The sequence below is a fragment of the Bubalus kerabau genome, chromosome 1 (genome assembly GCF_029407905.1).
Source record: "Bubalus kerabau isolate K-KA32 ecotype Philippines breed swamp buffalo chromosome 1, PCC_UOA_SB_1v2, whole genome shotgun sequence".
In the NCBI taxonomy this organism is placed as follows: Eukaryota; Metazoa; Chordata; class Mammalia; order Artiodactyla; family Bovidae; genus Bubalus; species Bubalus kerabau.
Genome location: NC_073624.1, coordinates 164,735,767 through 164,748,811, shown reverse-complemented (window position 1 = coordinate 164,748,811; position 13,045 = coordinate 164,735,767). Strand labels below are relative to the sequence as shown.

Below are 13,045 nucleotides of genomic sequence, written 5' to 3'. Positions count from 1 at the left end.
TCCTCCGAATTTGGAATGCCAGGACTGTCTCTGGACTAGGGGCTGAGTTTCTGGGCTGAGGCTCTGCTCTAAGCGAGGGAGAGCTGGGCCCGTGTAGGAGTCATGAAGTGGGCACAGGGTAGGAATATATGTTTTAATGAGGTGGCCCACCAAGAGCCTGCCAGAGCTCCGGGCCTCGAAGGGAGTCACGCATGTCTCCCTTCTGTCATTTCAGGAGGCCAAATTTTTTCCCCAAACCCGAGAAAGTCTCAGAGGCCTGGTTAGCAGTCTTGTCGATGGTTTCCTGGGTAGTCTTGGCAACCTGGTCCATGGCTGGGGAAGGAAGGAAAGATCAGTTGAGGGCGGGACCCTGGGGAACCACAGCCATGCAAGGTTAGCCTCCACTGGGGCTCCCTCCCCAGAAGCAATGAGGACAGAGGGTCTGCAGAGGAGACAGTGCTGGGTGGAATATGGAGGTGTGCTGGGCTATCCACCCTCTTGCCCACCAGCCCCACCAGACCTTTCTGCCCTGCTTCTGTGGCCTGATCCACCACTTGCTGAACCGCTGTTCCGGCCGATGTCACTGGAACAGAGAGATGTGGGCTTTAGCTCTTCAGATACCACTAACCACAGGGGCTCCACCTGCCAACCCCATCTGTTCTCTAGAGTAGACTGTCCTACATGCCCAAGGATGGATGCCATTAAGGTAAAGTCCTTTGACCAAGGCTACTCAGTCAGTGAGGGGCATGGGCCCTTTCCAGGACTCCAGGGTATTATTCTTGTTTATTTATAACTCTGGGCTCCTCTCCTCTGGCTTACTTCCCTTGCGATCTTCAGGACTGCTGAGAAAATATCCAACAGAGGAAGGAAGGCAGGGCAGGGCTGGAACTGGCATCTGGGCTGTGGCTGCTGCTGGGCATGGCCCAGGAAGAGCCCTGCCCCCTTTAACAACTTCTCCCCTAGAAGCTTGGCCCAAATGCCTGAATTCCCACCACTGGGACTTCTACTTTGCAAGGCATTCTCACTACCTCCTCTCTCTGTACCCTTCCCCAGAGGGCACACAAGCAATGACTGCCAGTTGCCTCTGTGCACAGGCAGCTTAAGGCATTAGGAAATGAAGTGCAGGAAACAGGTGAAACTTCCAAGGTCAGGCCATCTCTATACCTGAGTTTATACCTGTGGAGAACAGGGTTTCCAGGAGCTCAGATGTGCCCCCCCCCCCCCTGCTGGGTAGGCAGACAGGTGCTCTGGCCTTCAGCGATCTGCTCATCTACTGCTAAACAGTAAAAGGCCTACCTTACCCAGACCCTAGGGGCCAGGTGCACAGGGGTCAGGCAGGCCCTGGATCTGCTGCTCACAGACATCCCTGGGTTCCTTGTCTGACATAGCACAGTCAGGACCACAGGGAAGGAGCCTTTGCACTCAGCCTACAGATGGGAAAAGTGAGGGCCAGAAGGAAGGGTGCTGTAAGCAGAGGCTTCGTGCTACCCTTTTAGCCTAGCGGAGCAACTGTTCGCTTTCCTAGGGCACTGAGGAAGGATGGGGTGGGTTTAGGTGTTGTCAGCTGACTGGGATATGCATAGGACTGATTGGGAGCTGGAGTCCCAGGGGAGGCTGAGCCGGAACTGGAACAGGTGCTGCTGGTGCACCCAGAGTCTCCTCACATCCCCTGCCCCCCGTCCATCTTCACCCCAAGGTGTGTAACCTCAGGTCTGAGGAGGAAAGAGCTGGAGCTGGAGACTAAGACTAGTGACCTGCCTTGGCCACGTGAGGGTGGGAAGGTCCTCTGGGTGAGGACTTAAGAGGAAATTAATATTGGGGGGAAGGGAGGAGTGCTCAAAACAAAGCCCAGTGGGAGTCTGGAGCTGCGTCCCTCAGCCCATCCTGGTTCTATGGGCCTCTGGGACCCTGGCGGGCAGAGATCGCCTGGTGGCAGAGTCCGCGTCCCCCGCGGACCTTCTTCACTCTCCCAAGGGCCGGGGTGGGGCCACTCCCCGCCTTCGCAGCCTCCTCGGATTGGCTCTGGCAATGCCCAGTGCCTCACCCCGCCCAGGCACCGCTGTTCTCCCGCTTGCCTCAAGGCATCATTCCTGGGCTGGTCGGGGTGGGCGTCCTGCCAGGTCCCTGCAACTCCGGAGAGAGCCCTTCCCAGCCGGAGCCACCCCCACCCCCTCGACTTTCCGGCTGCACAGTCCCCTGGCTTGGGCCCCCCAACCCCCGCGTCCATCGGGTGTGCCGCGTCGCGCTCTGTTCTCACCCGCTTCCTGGGCCGCCCCCTCCACTTGCTTCTTCAGGTCCTGCAAGCCCTTGCTGGCCATGGCTGCGGGGGGTCTGCGAGTGGTTAAGGGTAGCCGCAGCGACGTTGGATCCTGCTCAAAGCGGCTGCGACCCGAGCGCCAGCTCTGGTTTTTAAGGCGCCCCAGGGCCAGCCCCTCCCCACACGAAGGGGGGTTGGAGGGGGCGCGGGGCGGTTCCCAGCACTCAGGGGAGTGACCGGGCCCTGCTCCAGTACCCGCCAGCCCGAAAGCACATCCTGGCCTCAGGCGGGCCGTGATGGGAAAGCGGGGAGGGGTGCCAACTAGTGTCTGAAGAGGGGCTCAGGGCTGCAGAGGGGCTGGATCGGGGATCGTGACAGTGGCTGGGGGCACAAGGGGGCGCACCAATCTTCCTCCACCGGGTGGGCGGGAGGATTCCCCAGCCTGGGAGGGGTGAGGGAGGTGGGGATCATCACCAGGTGGAGTTGTAATTAATAGCAGCTGCTTTTTATTAAGTATTTACTTTGTGCCTGGCGCTGTGCAAACGCTTCCAGCCTCTTGTGTAACCTTTACAACAAGCTCTTTGAATGGGAGTTAGTAGTTTTTAGGAAGAAGATGAGGCACAGAGGGTGATTTAGGTCTCACCAAAATTCACATGGCAGGGACTCAAGTCTGAGTCGGTGGGCTGTAAACCCTAGGGCCCTGACAAACGCCAAACCAGCAGGTCCCACGCACTCAGCCTGGACACTGCAGACTGGCAGATGCCATCTGCCCAACTGCTGCTGGGACAGGGGTAGGATGGGGGGGTGCAGTGGAGAGACTGTGGAGTAAGTCCCACCCTCCTTCCGTAGAGGCCAGTCACTGGCGGCTCAAGTGACCCTGAGTGACCCTCAAGTGACTCCTCGCGTGGCCCTGACTGGGGACCACACAGCTCCAAGTGGAAGGGGAATAACAGAAAGGGCCATCCACCTGTGTCCAGCTGAGGCAAGGAAATCGTTGTCGGTCGCCAAAGCCCAAGGACTTGGGTGGAAAGTACCCCAGACCACACTGCAAGTAAGGGAGCAGCCCAGCTACAGGTTGCTCAAGTCAGTTTTCCCGGGACTGAGCCTGAGGGGCTCAGGGATGGCCAGAGGGCCTTGGAGGAGGGAGGGTCATTTAATGACTTGCGTGTCAGTAGGGCAGCCAGGGATCCCAGGGACAACAAAACAACTCTTGAGGCACAACCTCCTGATGCTCAAGGCCGCAGGTCAGGCCAGCCCAGCGCTCTTCCACTCGAGTTGGCCGAGTTGGCCATTGGAGCCTGGAGGCCACCCCCTCAGCCTGTGACTGGACCCTCTTTAAGGCTGCTCTCTGATTAACCCTTTCTGGGCCTGTCTCTGCATGTCTGTAGGAGTCCCCCCTATTTTGGAGCTCTGGGAAGTCTCCGCTTACTCAGGGCCACTCAACTGGGCCACACCCTGCCTAATAGATAGGGAGGAGTGACTAAGTCATGGAGGGTTCGCCTCTGGTGTGGGGTATCTGGAGAACACACACACACACATAAAAAATTGATTAACGGAGGGTTTCTGGGCCAGAGGAAGGGACAGGCCCTGAGATCTGCTTAGGGGGAAGGAGATCTGGGCGGGGGGAAGGGAAACCAAACACAGACTAACAAAGCAACTGCCCTGCCCTGTGCGCATCCCTCCCTGCCGGGAGCCTGGTCCAACCCTGAGCTCTAAGGGCTAAGGCGAGCCCACCTGACTCTTCCTTCAGTATTCCGGAGAGCCCCATCCAGCCCCTACCCCAGGCCTGCCAGCCCTCCCCCTTTAGCCAGGAAGACCTTTTACACTGCTCCAAGTTAGCTCATTGCTGAACTGCTGATGCTGTTTGGCACCAGGCCCTGTGGGCAAAGAATGAGATAGGCAACAGCCTCTATGGGAGGGACTACCAGGCCCAAGCAGGTGATAAGAGACAGCTGAATGGTTCTAAAGCAACAGGCACTGAAGTCAGACCCCTTGGGTTCAAATACTCGCTAGAACAATTTCCTTCATCTCTCTGAGCCTCAAGCCTCAATCCTTGATGGTGGGGGGCACAATAACAGAATCTCCCCCAGGGTGTTATGGTGAGGATTAAATGGGCTGATGGATGCCTGACACAGCTGAGGGTCCATGGTTGGGGATGGTGGGAACGGTGGGCCCCTTAATCTTGCTAATTTTTACTCATCCTTCCAGTTTCATCAAAAAGATCACAACCAGGGAAGGCTTCCCTATCACGGATTAGATGAGGCATCCCAGTCTGGGCCTCGCAGCATTCTGTATTTCCCTAACATGACACGCACCACACTTCGGTGTTATTGCTTTTCAAATTCTCTTTCCTCTGCAGGGGAGCAAGATCTGCCACTCTAAAATGTCTCTTTGAAATGCAGGCTATTTCAAGCTGAAAACAAGGCCCAAAAGACTCAGGAAGAAACTTTGACCTTCCCCCTTAGTTGCCTAGAGAATTAAGTTAGAGGGTCTATTACAGTAATAGAACTATCACCATGGCTAACTAGGACATTAACTAGGTATGTAGACAGGCAGAAACCGAGAAAAGTCTATTTGTTAACATTCCTCTCTGTGTCCCATTTTCTGTACATGACCCGGCAAACATTTGTTTACTAAACACTTGCTTTCCATCTTCATGTCAACTGCCTTCCTCCCCAAACCACTAGCCCCAACACCCTCTTTTGTCTTTAGCTAAAGATGATATTTCAGGTGACTGTTTCAGCCACTTTGATGAGTTACTCAGCTTCCCTGGGTCTCTCGTGTATACATGCTATTGAACTTTGATTTTCTCCTGTCAATCTGTCTCACATCAGTTTAATTCTCTGACCAGCCAGAAGAACCTAGACAGGTAAAGGAAAATGTATTCCTTCCCAACACCTCCAAGATTCTGAGCAATTGAAGAAACCATATCTAGTTTGCTCAGTTTGGTTCCTTAGAGTCAAACACCTTACCTGATACATAGAAGATGATTGAAAAATCTGTTGTAGCAATGTCAGAGGAGGTCATCAAGAGGATGTAACTACCGGTTGCCTCGTGAGCTGGACCTGAGCAAACAGAGGCTCCCCACCCTCTCTCCTGTCCTTGGAATGAATGTCCTGACTACAAATCCCGTATTAGTGGCCACTTTTAGAACACAGCCTTGAGAGAGTAAGATGTTGTTGAAACCCTCTTGAATCGAATATATGACTGCATTCATGTGTGCTAAGTCGCTTCAGTCGTGTCTGACTCTTTGCTACCCTATGGACCGTAGCCCGCCAGGCTCCTCTGTCCATGGGATTTCCCAGGCAAGAATGCTGCAGTGGGTTGCCATTTCCTTCTCCAGGGGGTCTTCCTGACCCAGGGATTGAATCTGTGTCTCTTGTATTGCAGGAAGGTTCTTTACCGATTTAGCCATCAGGGAAGCCCGAATATATGACTGACTCCAGTCAAGCCCTCTATTAACTTTTAAGATTCTGGCGGGTTGGAGCATAGATCTATTCATCTTGTGGCTGCCAAGACAAGTCTCATATGTATGTTCTCTTATTACAATTGCCACCTACCAAAAAAAGAAAAGAGGGACAGGTCACCTGGGGCTTCTTGGAGAAAGAGAGGGATGGGGAGAGAGCAGTTACTCCTCTAGGGAAGTCAGGTACAGCCCCACAGAGCTCACAGCACATAATAGAGGACTTAAAAGTAAAGCACACTGCAGGTGCTCATGGGATGGGGAAGAATCTTCCTGGACCAGGCAACTTCGTTGTTGGATCACAGGAACAGGTCTTAAATATGTGTCCGGGGGCAGAGGTGGGAGTTGGGACAAGCAGCAGGGACCCTTCCACGTTCCCTCAATAGAGGAGAGGGTATTGGAACCCCAGGAGCCCAGTCTAGTATCCTCCTCCTGCAGTTACCTGAGAGGACCTGTCTCCTCCGCTTTCTCTCAGGCACACCCAGCCCCTCGGGCCTTCTTTCTGGGGCATGCACAGGCCTGCTGATGAGCAGTCTGAACCTGGGAGTAGGAACACCCCTGACTGCCCTGTGCCTCTTCAAGACCCTTCACTCCTCCCATGGTAGGGTTTGGACGGCTGGGAGACCAGCAGCTAACTGCTCTTTTCTGCCTCCTCAGCACTGGATGCCCATGACCGCAAACTGGGCTACAATGAAGCTCAGCTGTTTGGCTTTGCAGCCCCCAGGGCTGCCCTTGACCTCTGCTCTCCACCACGGAGGGAGGATCAGCAGGTGGCCTGGACTCAAGCTTCAGCGCCCCCACCCAGGGCTGGAGACCTGGGGCAAGCCACTTAGGTGCTTTGAGCCCAGACTGGGTGTTAAAGGGAAAGGAACCCTGCTGTCCACTTAGCCACCTCTGAACAAGACTCCAGGGCATGATGCCCATAGCCTTTCATGTAGGAAAACAACCACTCGGGTCCCTGGGTTGTTTTGAAATCTTGGAGATGGTGGCATCTGCCGCAAGGCCACTGCAGCCCACGCAGTCGGGGTGGACGTAGCAGAGCATGATGCGAATCAGCTGTGTGGCTCTGGGGTCAGGCCACCTGGCCTTCTGCCAGGCCCCAGCTTCTTAGCTCTGTGCCCTTGGGCAAGTTGTTTAACCTCTCTGTTTCTTAGTTCAGTTTCGGTGAAACTGGGGACGTACTAACAATTGGTTTTGAGGATTAAAGAAGGTAAAGCACTTAGTGCAGTGTCCCTCACCTGGGAGGAGCCCAACAAATATTTTGACTCTTTTTCTCTCTAGGCGGATGCTTCCTCTCCTGCCTCTCAACTGTTGTGTTTTCTAATGATCCTTGACAGGACTCTGCTGAAGGAAGGGAAAGCCCAGCTCCAACCTGGTAGGGAGCTCAAGGCTGGGTGGGGACAGGAGGGAGGAACTCTGGGGTCATGTCCTTCTTTGCCAAGGAGGATGCAAAAAGTCCTCGCTCTGAGTTTAGACTTCACATCTTTGGAAGTTACCATCTGCTTCAGGGAGGGGTGCTAGGTGTCCCTGCTCCCAGAAGGACAACTGGCTCCAAGGACACACCCCAGGGGCCCAGGAGGACCCCTGCCATCAGAGGGGTCCATCCCTGGAGGGTGAGTCAAAGCTCAAAACCTGGGACATCCTGGTCTCATGCTGCAGCAGACAGCGTGTTCTCGAGGTTGTTCGCGGGAGCCAAAAAGCAGGGCCGCCACCTGCACGTTAAAAGGCAATGGTGGGGGTGGGGGAGTCTCTGAAGGCACTGCGTGCTCTCAGAAGGTGCTGGAAATGCCCAGTGCATCCCTGAAGCATACCTGGCCCAGCTCCTGTTCCTGGGAGGGCCCAGGGGGCATCTTCGTGAATAAGGCAGAATAGAAAGAAGAATGAGCAGGTATGCAGTGGGGATTTGAGTTTTATTTGGAATCATTACAATCATAAAAAAAAAAAATTCACAGTAGCATCTGTGGGGATCAGAAAGATCAGAGGGTGGTGGGCAGGGATAAGGCTAGGGAGCTGACGGCAGTGGTGGAGACAGCACGGGGGGACGGCCTGTGGGGGGCTGGATGAGGGTGTGGGGCTGGGCAGCTCTGTGGGTCCTACTTCAGGACCAGACACCCCTTGTGCCAAGAGGCGATGGCATGCTCCTCAGGGCCTCTGCAGATCACTGGCAGCCTTCTAATCTCCCCCACTCTTGGTCTGGAAGAAACAGTGACTTTCACACATGGCTCTGGGGCCCCACCCCTCAGTGGTTACCCTGGCTTAGGGAGTGGGGATGAAGAGTGTCATCTATGCCTCTCTGCCCTGAGGAGGTTATTCATGAGGGGATCTCACACTCAGGCTCAGGGGGCTGCAGGTCAGGAGGCTCCCCTGTGGGTTCTGGGACCCTGAGAAGGAAGCAACTTGCGTAGGGACCCCTGTGTTACCCCAGGGATCCAGCTCCTACCTCCTCAGCCACTTGCTCTTCCACTTTGGCCGCCTCATCCTCCTGTGAGGGGACAGGTTGCTTCAGGGCCTCCTGTGGAAAAGCAAAGGGGATGTGGGACCAGGTGGAGGGTGCAGAGCTTCACTACTCTGACCTCAAAGAAGAACAGAGGTCCTCATCACTACCTGGGGGCTGGAAGGGAGGGAGGTGTGAAGGCCAGGTTGGCCTTGGAGGTGATGGAGCCTCATGGGGGTTGTCTGATGATGCCAAGGCCTTCTGGCCTTGGGAGTACCAAGTATCCTTGGGATACTTGGGAGTACCAAGTATCCTTGAGCCCAGCCTCACCCCCAGAAGCCAGCAGTGAGTCCCTGACAGACCCTGATTGGGCCTCCTCCATGAGCAAGCCTAGTAATGGGGGTGGGGTGGGCAGTGGCCTCTGAAGCCCCGGGCCTGACCCCACCCTCAGTGTTCCTGAATCACATGACCACATACCCTTCTCCTACTGTGATCCTCAAAGACCCCTGGAAGGAAGGGCATGTTTCCACTGTTCACATGGGGGCCCCATGGCCAGAGAGGCCAGGTATTCAACTCAAGGCCTCAGAGCTCAAAGCCGTGGGGCTTACAAGGATCAGGTCTGGCTTGCTCCAGGCCTAACCCTATCCCCAGTAGCATGAGTGCTTCCCTCTTTCCTTCTCCCTGCCTCCTGGATGGGCATGGGCTCAGGCTGGTCCCTCAGGTGGGACCAGCAGGGCTTATATAATCCTCTCCCACTTCCTGTCTCTTTCTACCTACCTACACCCAACCAGACCCTTGCCTGAGATGGTGTCCTGCCTTGGGGTGATTGCGTGATAACTGATAGCTGGGGCCAGACTGGGTGATCAGCTTGGACCCTGGGCTCAGCACTGACCTCTGGAGGGTCCTGACCCCTCAGGGCTACCATGGTGTCCTCCTGCCCTTTGGTGGACTGAGACAGCCAGAATTGGGGGAGGCTCCTCAGACAAAGTACAGGCAGCCACGTGTCCTGGCCGCCCCAGGGTGGGCGCATGAGGCAGGGGCATGAGCAGTCAGACAGGTGGCCAGGGCTGCCTCCTTCTGCAGTTCACTGGACGGCGAGTCATGGATGGTTTTGGGCTGTCACCAATAAATATCTCCCTTGAGGTAGCCAAGGGCTCACCAGCCCTCCTCCAAAGTCAGCGAGGAGTGTTCAGGCTTCTGCTCAGAGGCCTCGGGGGCAGCCTGGCCCCATTCTAAGGCCTCTTTTGCTGGGGGGGTGGGGGAGGGAGGGGCCTGAGGTCTCCTGGGGTACATCTGGGTCCTGCCTGGGGTCACTGATGATAATGATGATACAGTCACCTCCTTTTGTTGGGTATTCACCATAAGCAAGGTGAAGCTGCATCACGGGGCTCTGTTTTCCTATATCATCACAGCCCAGTGGGATGGATACTCAGCACACACCCCCAACAAGCATTTTACAGCTGAGAATATGCAGGCCCAGGGAAGTTGAGTAGCTTCCCAAGGTCACAGGCTAATAAGAGCTGGGACCTAAGGGAGGGGGCACCTGCCTGCTCCTAGAGTCTGGAGATCCTGTGACCTCGGTGCTGTGTCCAGAGCCAGAGGAGGGTCACCGCCTACCCTTCCACTAACCCACTCCAGGGATTCTTAGTGCTGGGTACCTAGGATTCCACTGGCCCCTAGGGGCCTGTGCCAGTTAGGGTGGAACTTTCTAAACAACATCTGCTTATACAACTGGGAACAGCTCATCTCTGGAATAGGAAAACCTCCTGCCCCAAAAATGAACTGGCTCCCACCACAATCTCCTCCTGTCTCACTCAGAGTCTCTCTTCAGAGCATAGGTTTTGGAGCCAGGCTCCCCACCCCCTCAAATTGCCCCTGTCCTCTCTGCTGCCCAGACGCACACAGGACCAGCACGTACACATGTCCACAAAGACAGAGGCAGAGGGTGTGGTCAGAACCTCACTGTTTTCCCGTCACCAGGGGGCGCTGCTTCACTGCACCTCTTTGCAGGAGGAGGCCCAGCCCAGCATGGTTCTGGAGGGAGGCTGGTCGCTGGGTAGGCGGTGACTTAGCAGCTCTGATCTGGTGTCCACTGCCCGTGGGAGGCTGCCTGTCACGACGTGGGGCTCACAGGACCCTGCTTTCTCTAGTAAAATGTGGTGTCTCCTAAATGCTGAGCACCATCGGGTGGGTGTGGTTTTGACCTTCACTTTCCAGTTGGGCCCTCCATTGTCCCCCACACAGGGGTGATCGTGAGGTTCCCGGGATGTGACAACACCAAGCACAAACCAGGGCCCCTAAGTCTCCATTCCCCTGTATGTTGCTGCTGCTGCTAAGTCCCTTTAGTCGTGTCCGACTCTGTGGGACCCCATAGACGCAGGCTCCCCCGTCCCTGGGATTCTCCAGGCAAGAGTGCTGGAGGGAGTTGCCATTTCCTTCTCCAGTGCATGAAAGTGAAAAGTGAAAGGGAAGTTGCTCAGTCGTGTCTGACTCTTAGCGACCCCATGGACTGCAGCCCACCAGGCTCCCCCATCCCTGGGATTTTCCAAGCAAGAGTACTGGAGTGGGGTGCCATTGCCTTCTCCGCCCTGTAAGTTAGTGAGATGATAATGCTTCTTCCCCAGATGGCCTCCGTGGGCCCAGGAGACAGTACAGGGCCCCGAGCTAGGGACTGGATCTCACCTTGTGCACCACTCCAGAGGTGACTGCAATGTTCTCCACCTCCTCCACAGTCTTGGTGGCCACGGTGTTGACACTGGAGACCACGGCCTCACTCACGGCGTTGGCCTGCTCCTTGGTCTTCTCAGCCACTGTGGGAGGAATCTGGCAGGCGTTGGCCCTGATCCCACCCAACCCGGCTCTAGCCTGCCCTGGGCCCTCAAAACTCTGGCTCTACTGGAGACCTAGGCTGTCTTCTTTCTGACTCCCCGGAAGGTCTGACAATGATCAGGTGGTCCACCCTGGGCCTACCTCCAGCTTCTGGAGGCCTGGGTCTTAGTACAGCAAGGGGGTAAAGAGGGCCCCAGGCTTGGGTCTTTAGTAGCCAGGTGCAAAAGTCTCCTGATGTCCCACCCTCCATGTCCCCTGGTCCTGGGTCACCTTACCTGAAGTCACACTCTGCACAACACCCTCTTTGGTCTTAGCTCCTGTGGAGGAAAGGGAGGTGTCAGCCCAAGCCCACTCCAGGTGTTAGGAGGGGAGTGGTCAGGGCAAACACACCACAGAACAGCTGGACAAGCTGCAGAGTCGGTGGGGAGTGCGGATGGTGTCCGGGGGCCAGCCATCCTTTCAAAGGCCACTTCCTGCTATGTCTGGAGGAAGGGGATGGATGGGAAGTGGACAGGACAGGATGCAGGGAAGAGAGAGACCAGCCTGAGGTAGGGTCTGGTGGGTGGACCTCGAGTGGGTGTGGCCTGGGCCTCGGAGCTGGGATTGATAGGGTCAACAAGAGCTGAGTCATCAGCTTGGCCTCCTCTTTGGAAGGAGCTGAAGGGGAAGGGGGCTTGGGAGGCTGGCCAGGATGCTGAGGGTCCATCTCATCTCCCCTGAGGTAGCCCTTCTTTCTGGGCAGAGTGGGGACCTACGGCCTGGCTGCTGAGTCCCTGCTTGCTCAGCCCAGGGCTCCAGTGTGGCTTCTTCTCTGAGTCGCGGGGCTGTGGGGGATACTGGGGCGGGGTGCTGGTGTGTGGTGGTGTGTGCATTTGTGCGCACACACAGGTGTGTCTGAGGGCTAAGTGCCTCTCCTGCCGTCCTGCCTGAGACCCCTCAACCCCACAGAGGCCCAGACAGACAGGGGTGTACAGGAGAGTGCGGGGCCTCTGGGCCCAGGAGTCCTCATCCCTCCCAAACATGCCTCCCTGGGGTCAGGGGATAAAGTCAAGTCCAGGAACTTAAGCGGCCACCGAGCTGCCCCTCCCTGCCGGCTCTGCCGCGCCCAAACTCACCCACATACATGACACCCTCCTTGGTCTTCTCAGCTGCCTCCGTCACTCCCTGCTTGGTCTTTTCCACGGCCCCCACCACACCCTCCTTGGCAATAGAGAAACCCTTCTTGAAGACGTCCATGGCGGTGGGCAGGGATGGGAGTCTGACTCCCCAGATGAGCTGTGACCGGAGCTGGCTCGAGTGCTGCTGCGGCCGCTGTCCCTGCGGCTGCCTCTTATTGACGCCGATGAAATATTGATGATGCAGCGGCGGCTGATGGGAGCCCGGCCAGCCCAGGGGAGGGGGCGGGGAAGGAGGGAGGGAGGGAGCAGTCTGCCCCCAGCTTCTCCCAGGGCCTCTGGGCCTCTGCTGGCTCAACCCTCCCCCCATCCCCTGCCCCCTGACAGGCCATAGCAGGTTGGACACATCCTTATCCATCACTGCCCCTCATTCATTTGCCACCCTGGGCACCTACAGGGGCCACCCTGACTAGGTGCTCCCAGGCCTGGGGCTGTTGTGTCTGTGTACCTCTGGGGTGGAGAGGGGCTGCGGGGGAGTAGACACAGAAAAGAAAGGCGTCTCTGCTACTGGTCCCAGGTAGGGCAGGGGTCAAGATCAAGCTGGCCTGTCAGGCAAGAGTGGCCAACCTCCCGGACTGGCCTGCCCAACTTCTCCCCAGCACCGTGAATGCCCCCATCCTGGGGCTCGGGCACGGCCAGGTGGAAGAACTGGCTACAAAAGGCTAACCCATGGCCCTGGCCCAGCTACAGACTGTGTGACCCTTTCTCTATCTGGGCCTCCACCCACCTGCCGGCTCCCACAGCCCAGCGGTGAGAGACGCTGAGTAGGCACGAGTGCCCCCGCATCCCGGCCGCCCACATGGATGGGCAGCAGGTTCCCCAAGGCTCATCTGGCCTCTTTCTCCTGACGCGCTTCCTTCCACCTCCATGCTGGTGCCCTTCTGACTCCCAAGGGGACATGCTCGGTG

At 56.7% G+C, this 13,045-nt stretch overlaps 2 protein-coding genes and 1 long non-coding RNA gene across 3 annotated transcripts; all 3 read right to left on the bottom strand.

Annotated features, from left to right (window-relative positions):
• Positions 1–119: 119 nt before the first annotated feature.
• Positions 120–2,457, bottom strand: ADIRF (adipogenesis regulatory factor). The gene is made up of 3 exons (XM_055538174.1): positions 2,237–2,457; positions 500–562; positions 120–312 (listed from the first exon to the last, which is right to left on the bottom strand). The coding sequence occupies exons 1-3, from the start codon at positions 2,295–2,297 to the stop codon at positions 206–208; spliced, it is 231 nt and encodes a 76-aa protein (XP_055394149.1). The 5' UTR covers positions 2,298–2,457; the 3' UTR covers positions 120–205.
• Positions 2,458–5,503: 3,046 nt separating this feature from the next.
• Positions 5,504–6,287, bottom strand: LOC129621595 (uncharacterized). The gene is made up of 2 exons (XR_008699498.1): positions 6,142–6,287; positions 5,504–5,792 (listed from the first exon to the last, which is right to left on the bottom strand). It is a non-coding gene; the product is annotated as an uncharacterized LOC129621595 (long non-coding RNA).
• A 1,315-nt stretch (positions 6,288–7,602) lies between these two features.
• Positions 7,603–12,526, bottom strand: SNCG (synuclein gamma). The gene is made up of 5 exons (XM_055538123.1): positions 12,078–12,526; positions 11,238–11,279; positions 10,816–10,943; positions 8,140–8,211; positions 7,603–7,892 (listed from the first exon to the last, which is right to left on the bottom strand). The coding sequence occupies exons 1-5, from the start codon at positions 12,493–12,495 to the stop codon at positions 7,872–7,874; spliced, it is 681 nt and encodes a 226-aa protein (XP_055394098.1). The 5' UTR covers positions 12,496–12,526; the 3' UTR covers positions 7,603–7,871.
• Positions 12,527–13,045: the final 519 nt, after the last annotated feature.

What these genes read in the sequence shown, in the direction of transcription:
- ADIRF (XM_055538174.1), bottom strand. Translation starts at nt 2,297, where the DNA reads ATGGCCAGCAAGGGCTTGCAGGACCTGAAGAAGCAAGTGGAGGGGGCG. An exon ending in GGGGGCGGCCCAGGAAGCGG is followed by an intron (nt 563 to 2,236) that starts GTGAGAACAGAG and finishes TCTCTGTTCCAG; the next exon opens with TGACATCGGCCGGAACAGCG. An exon ending in CACAGAAGCAGGGCAGAAAG is followed by an intron (nt 313 to 499) that starts GTCTGGTGGGGC and finishes TTCCTTCCCCAG; the next exon opens with CCATGGACCAGGTTGCCAAG.
- SNCG (XM_055538123.1), bottom strand. Translation starts at nt 12,495, where the DNA reads ATGGATAAGGATGTGTCCAACCTGCTATGGCCTGTCAGGGGGCAGGGG. An exon ending in GGAGGGTGTCATGTATGTGG is followed by an intron (nt 11,280 to 12,077) that starts GTGAGTTTGGGC and finishes TTTCCTCCACAG; the next exon opens with GAGCTAAGACCAAAGAGGGT. An exon ending in AAGAGCAAGTGGCTGAGGAG is followed by an intron (nt 7,893 to 8,139) that starts GTAGGAGCTGGA and finishes TGTTTCTTCCAG; the next exon opens with ACCAAGAGTGGGGGAGATTA.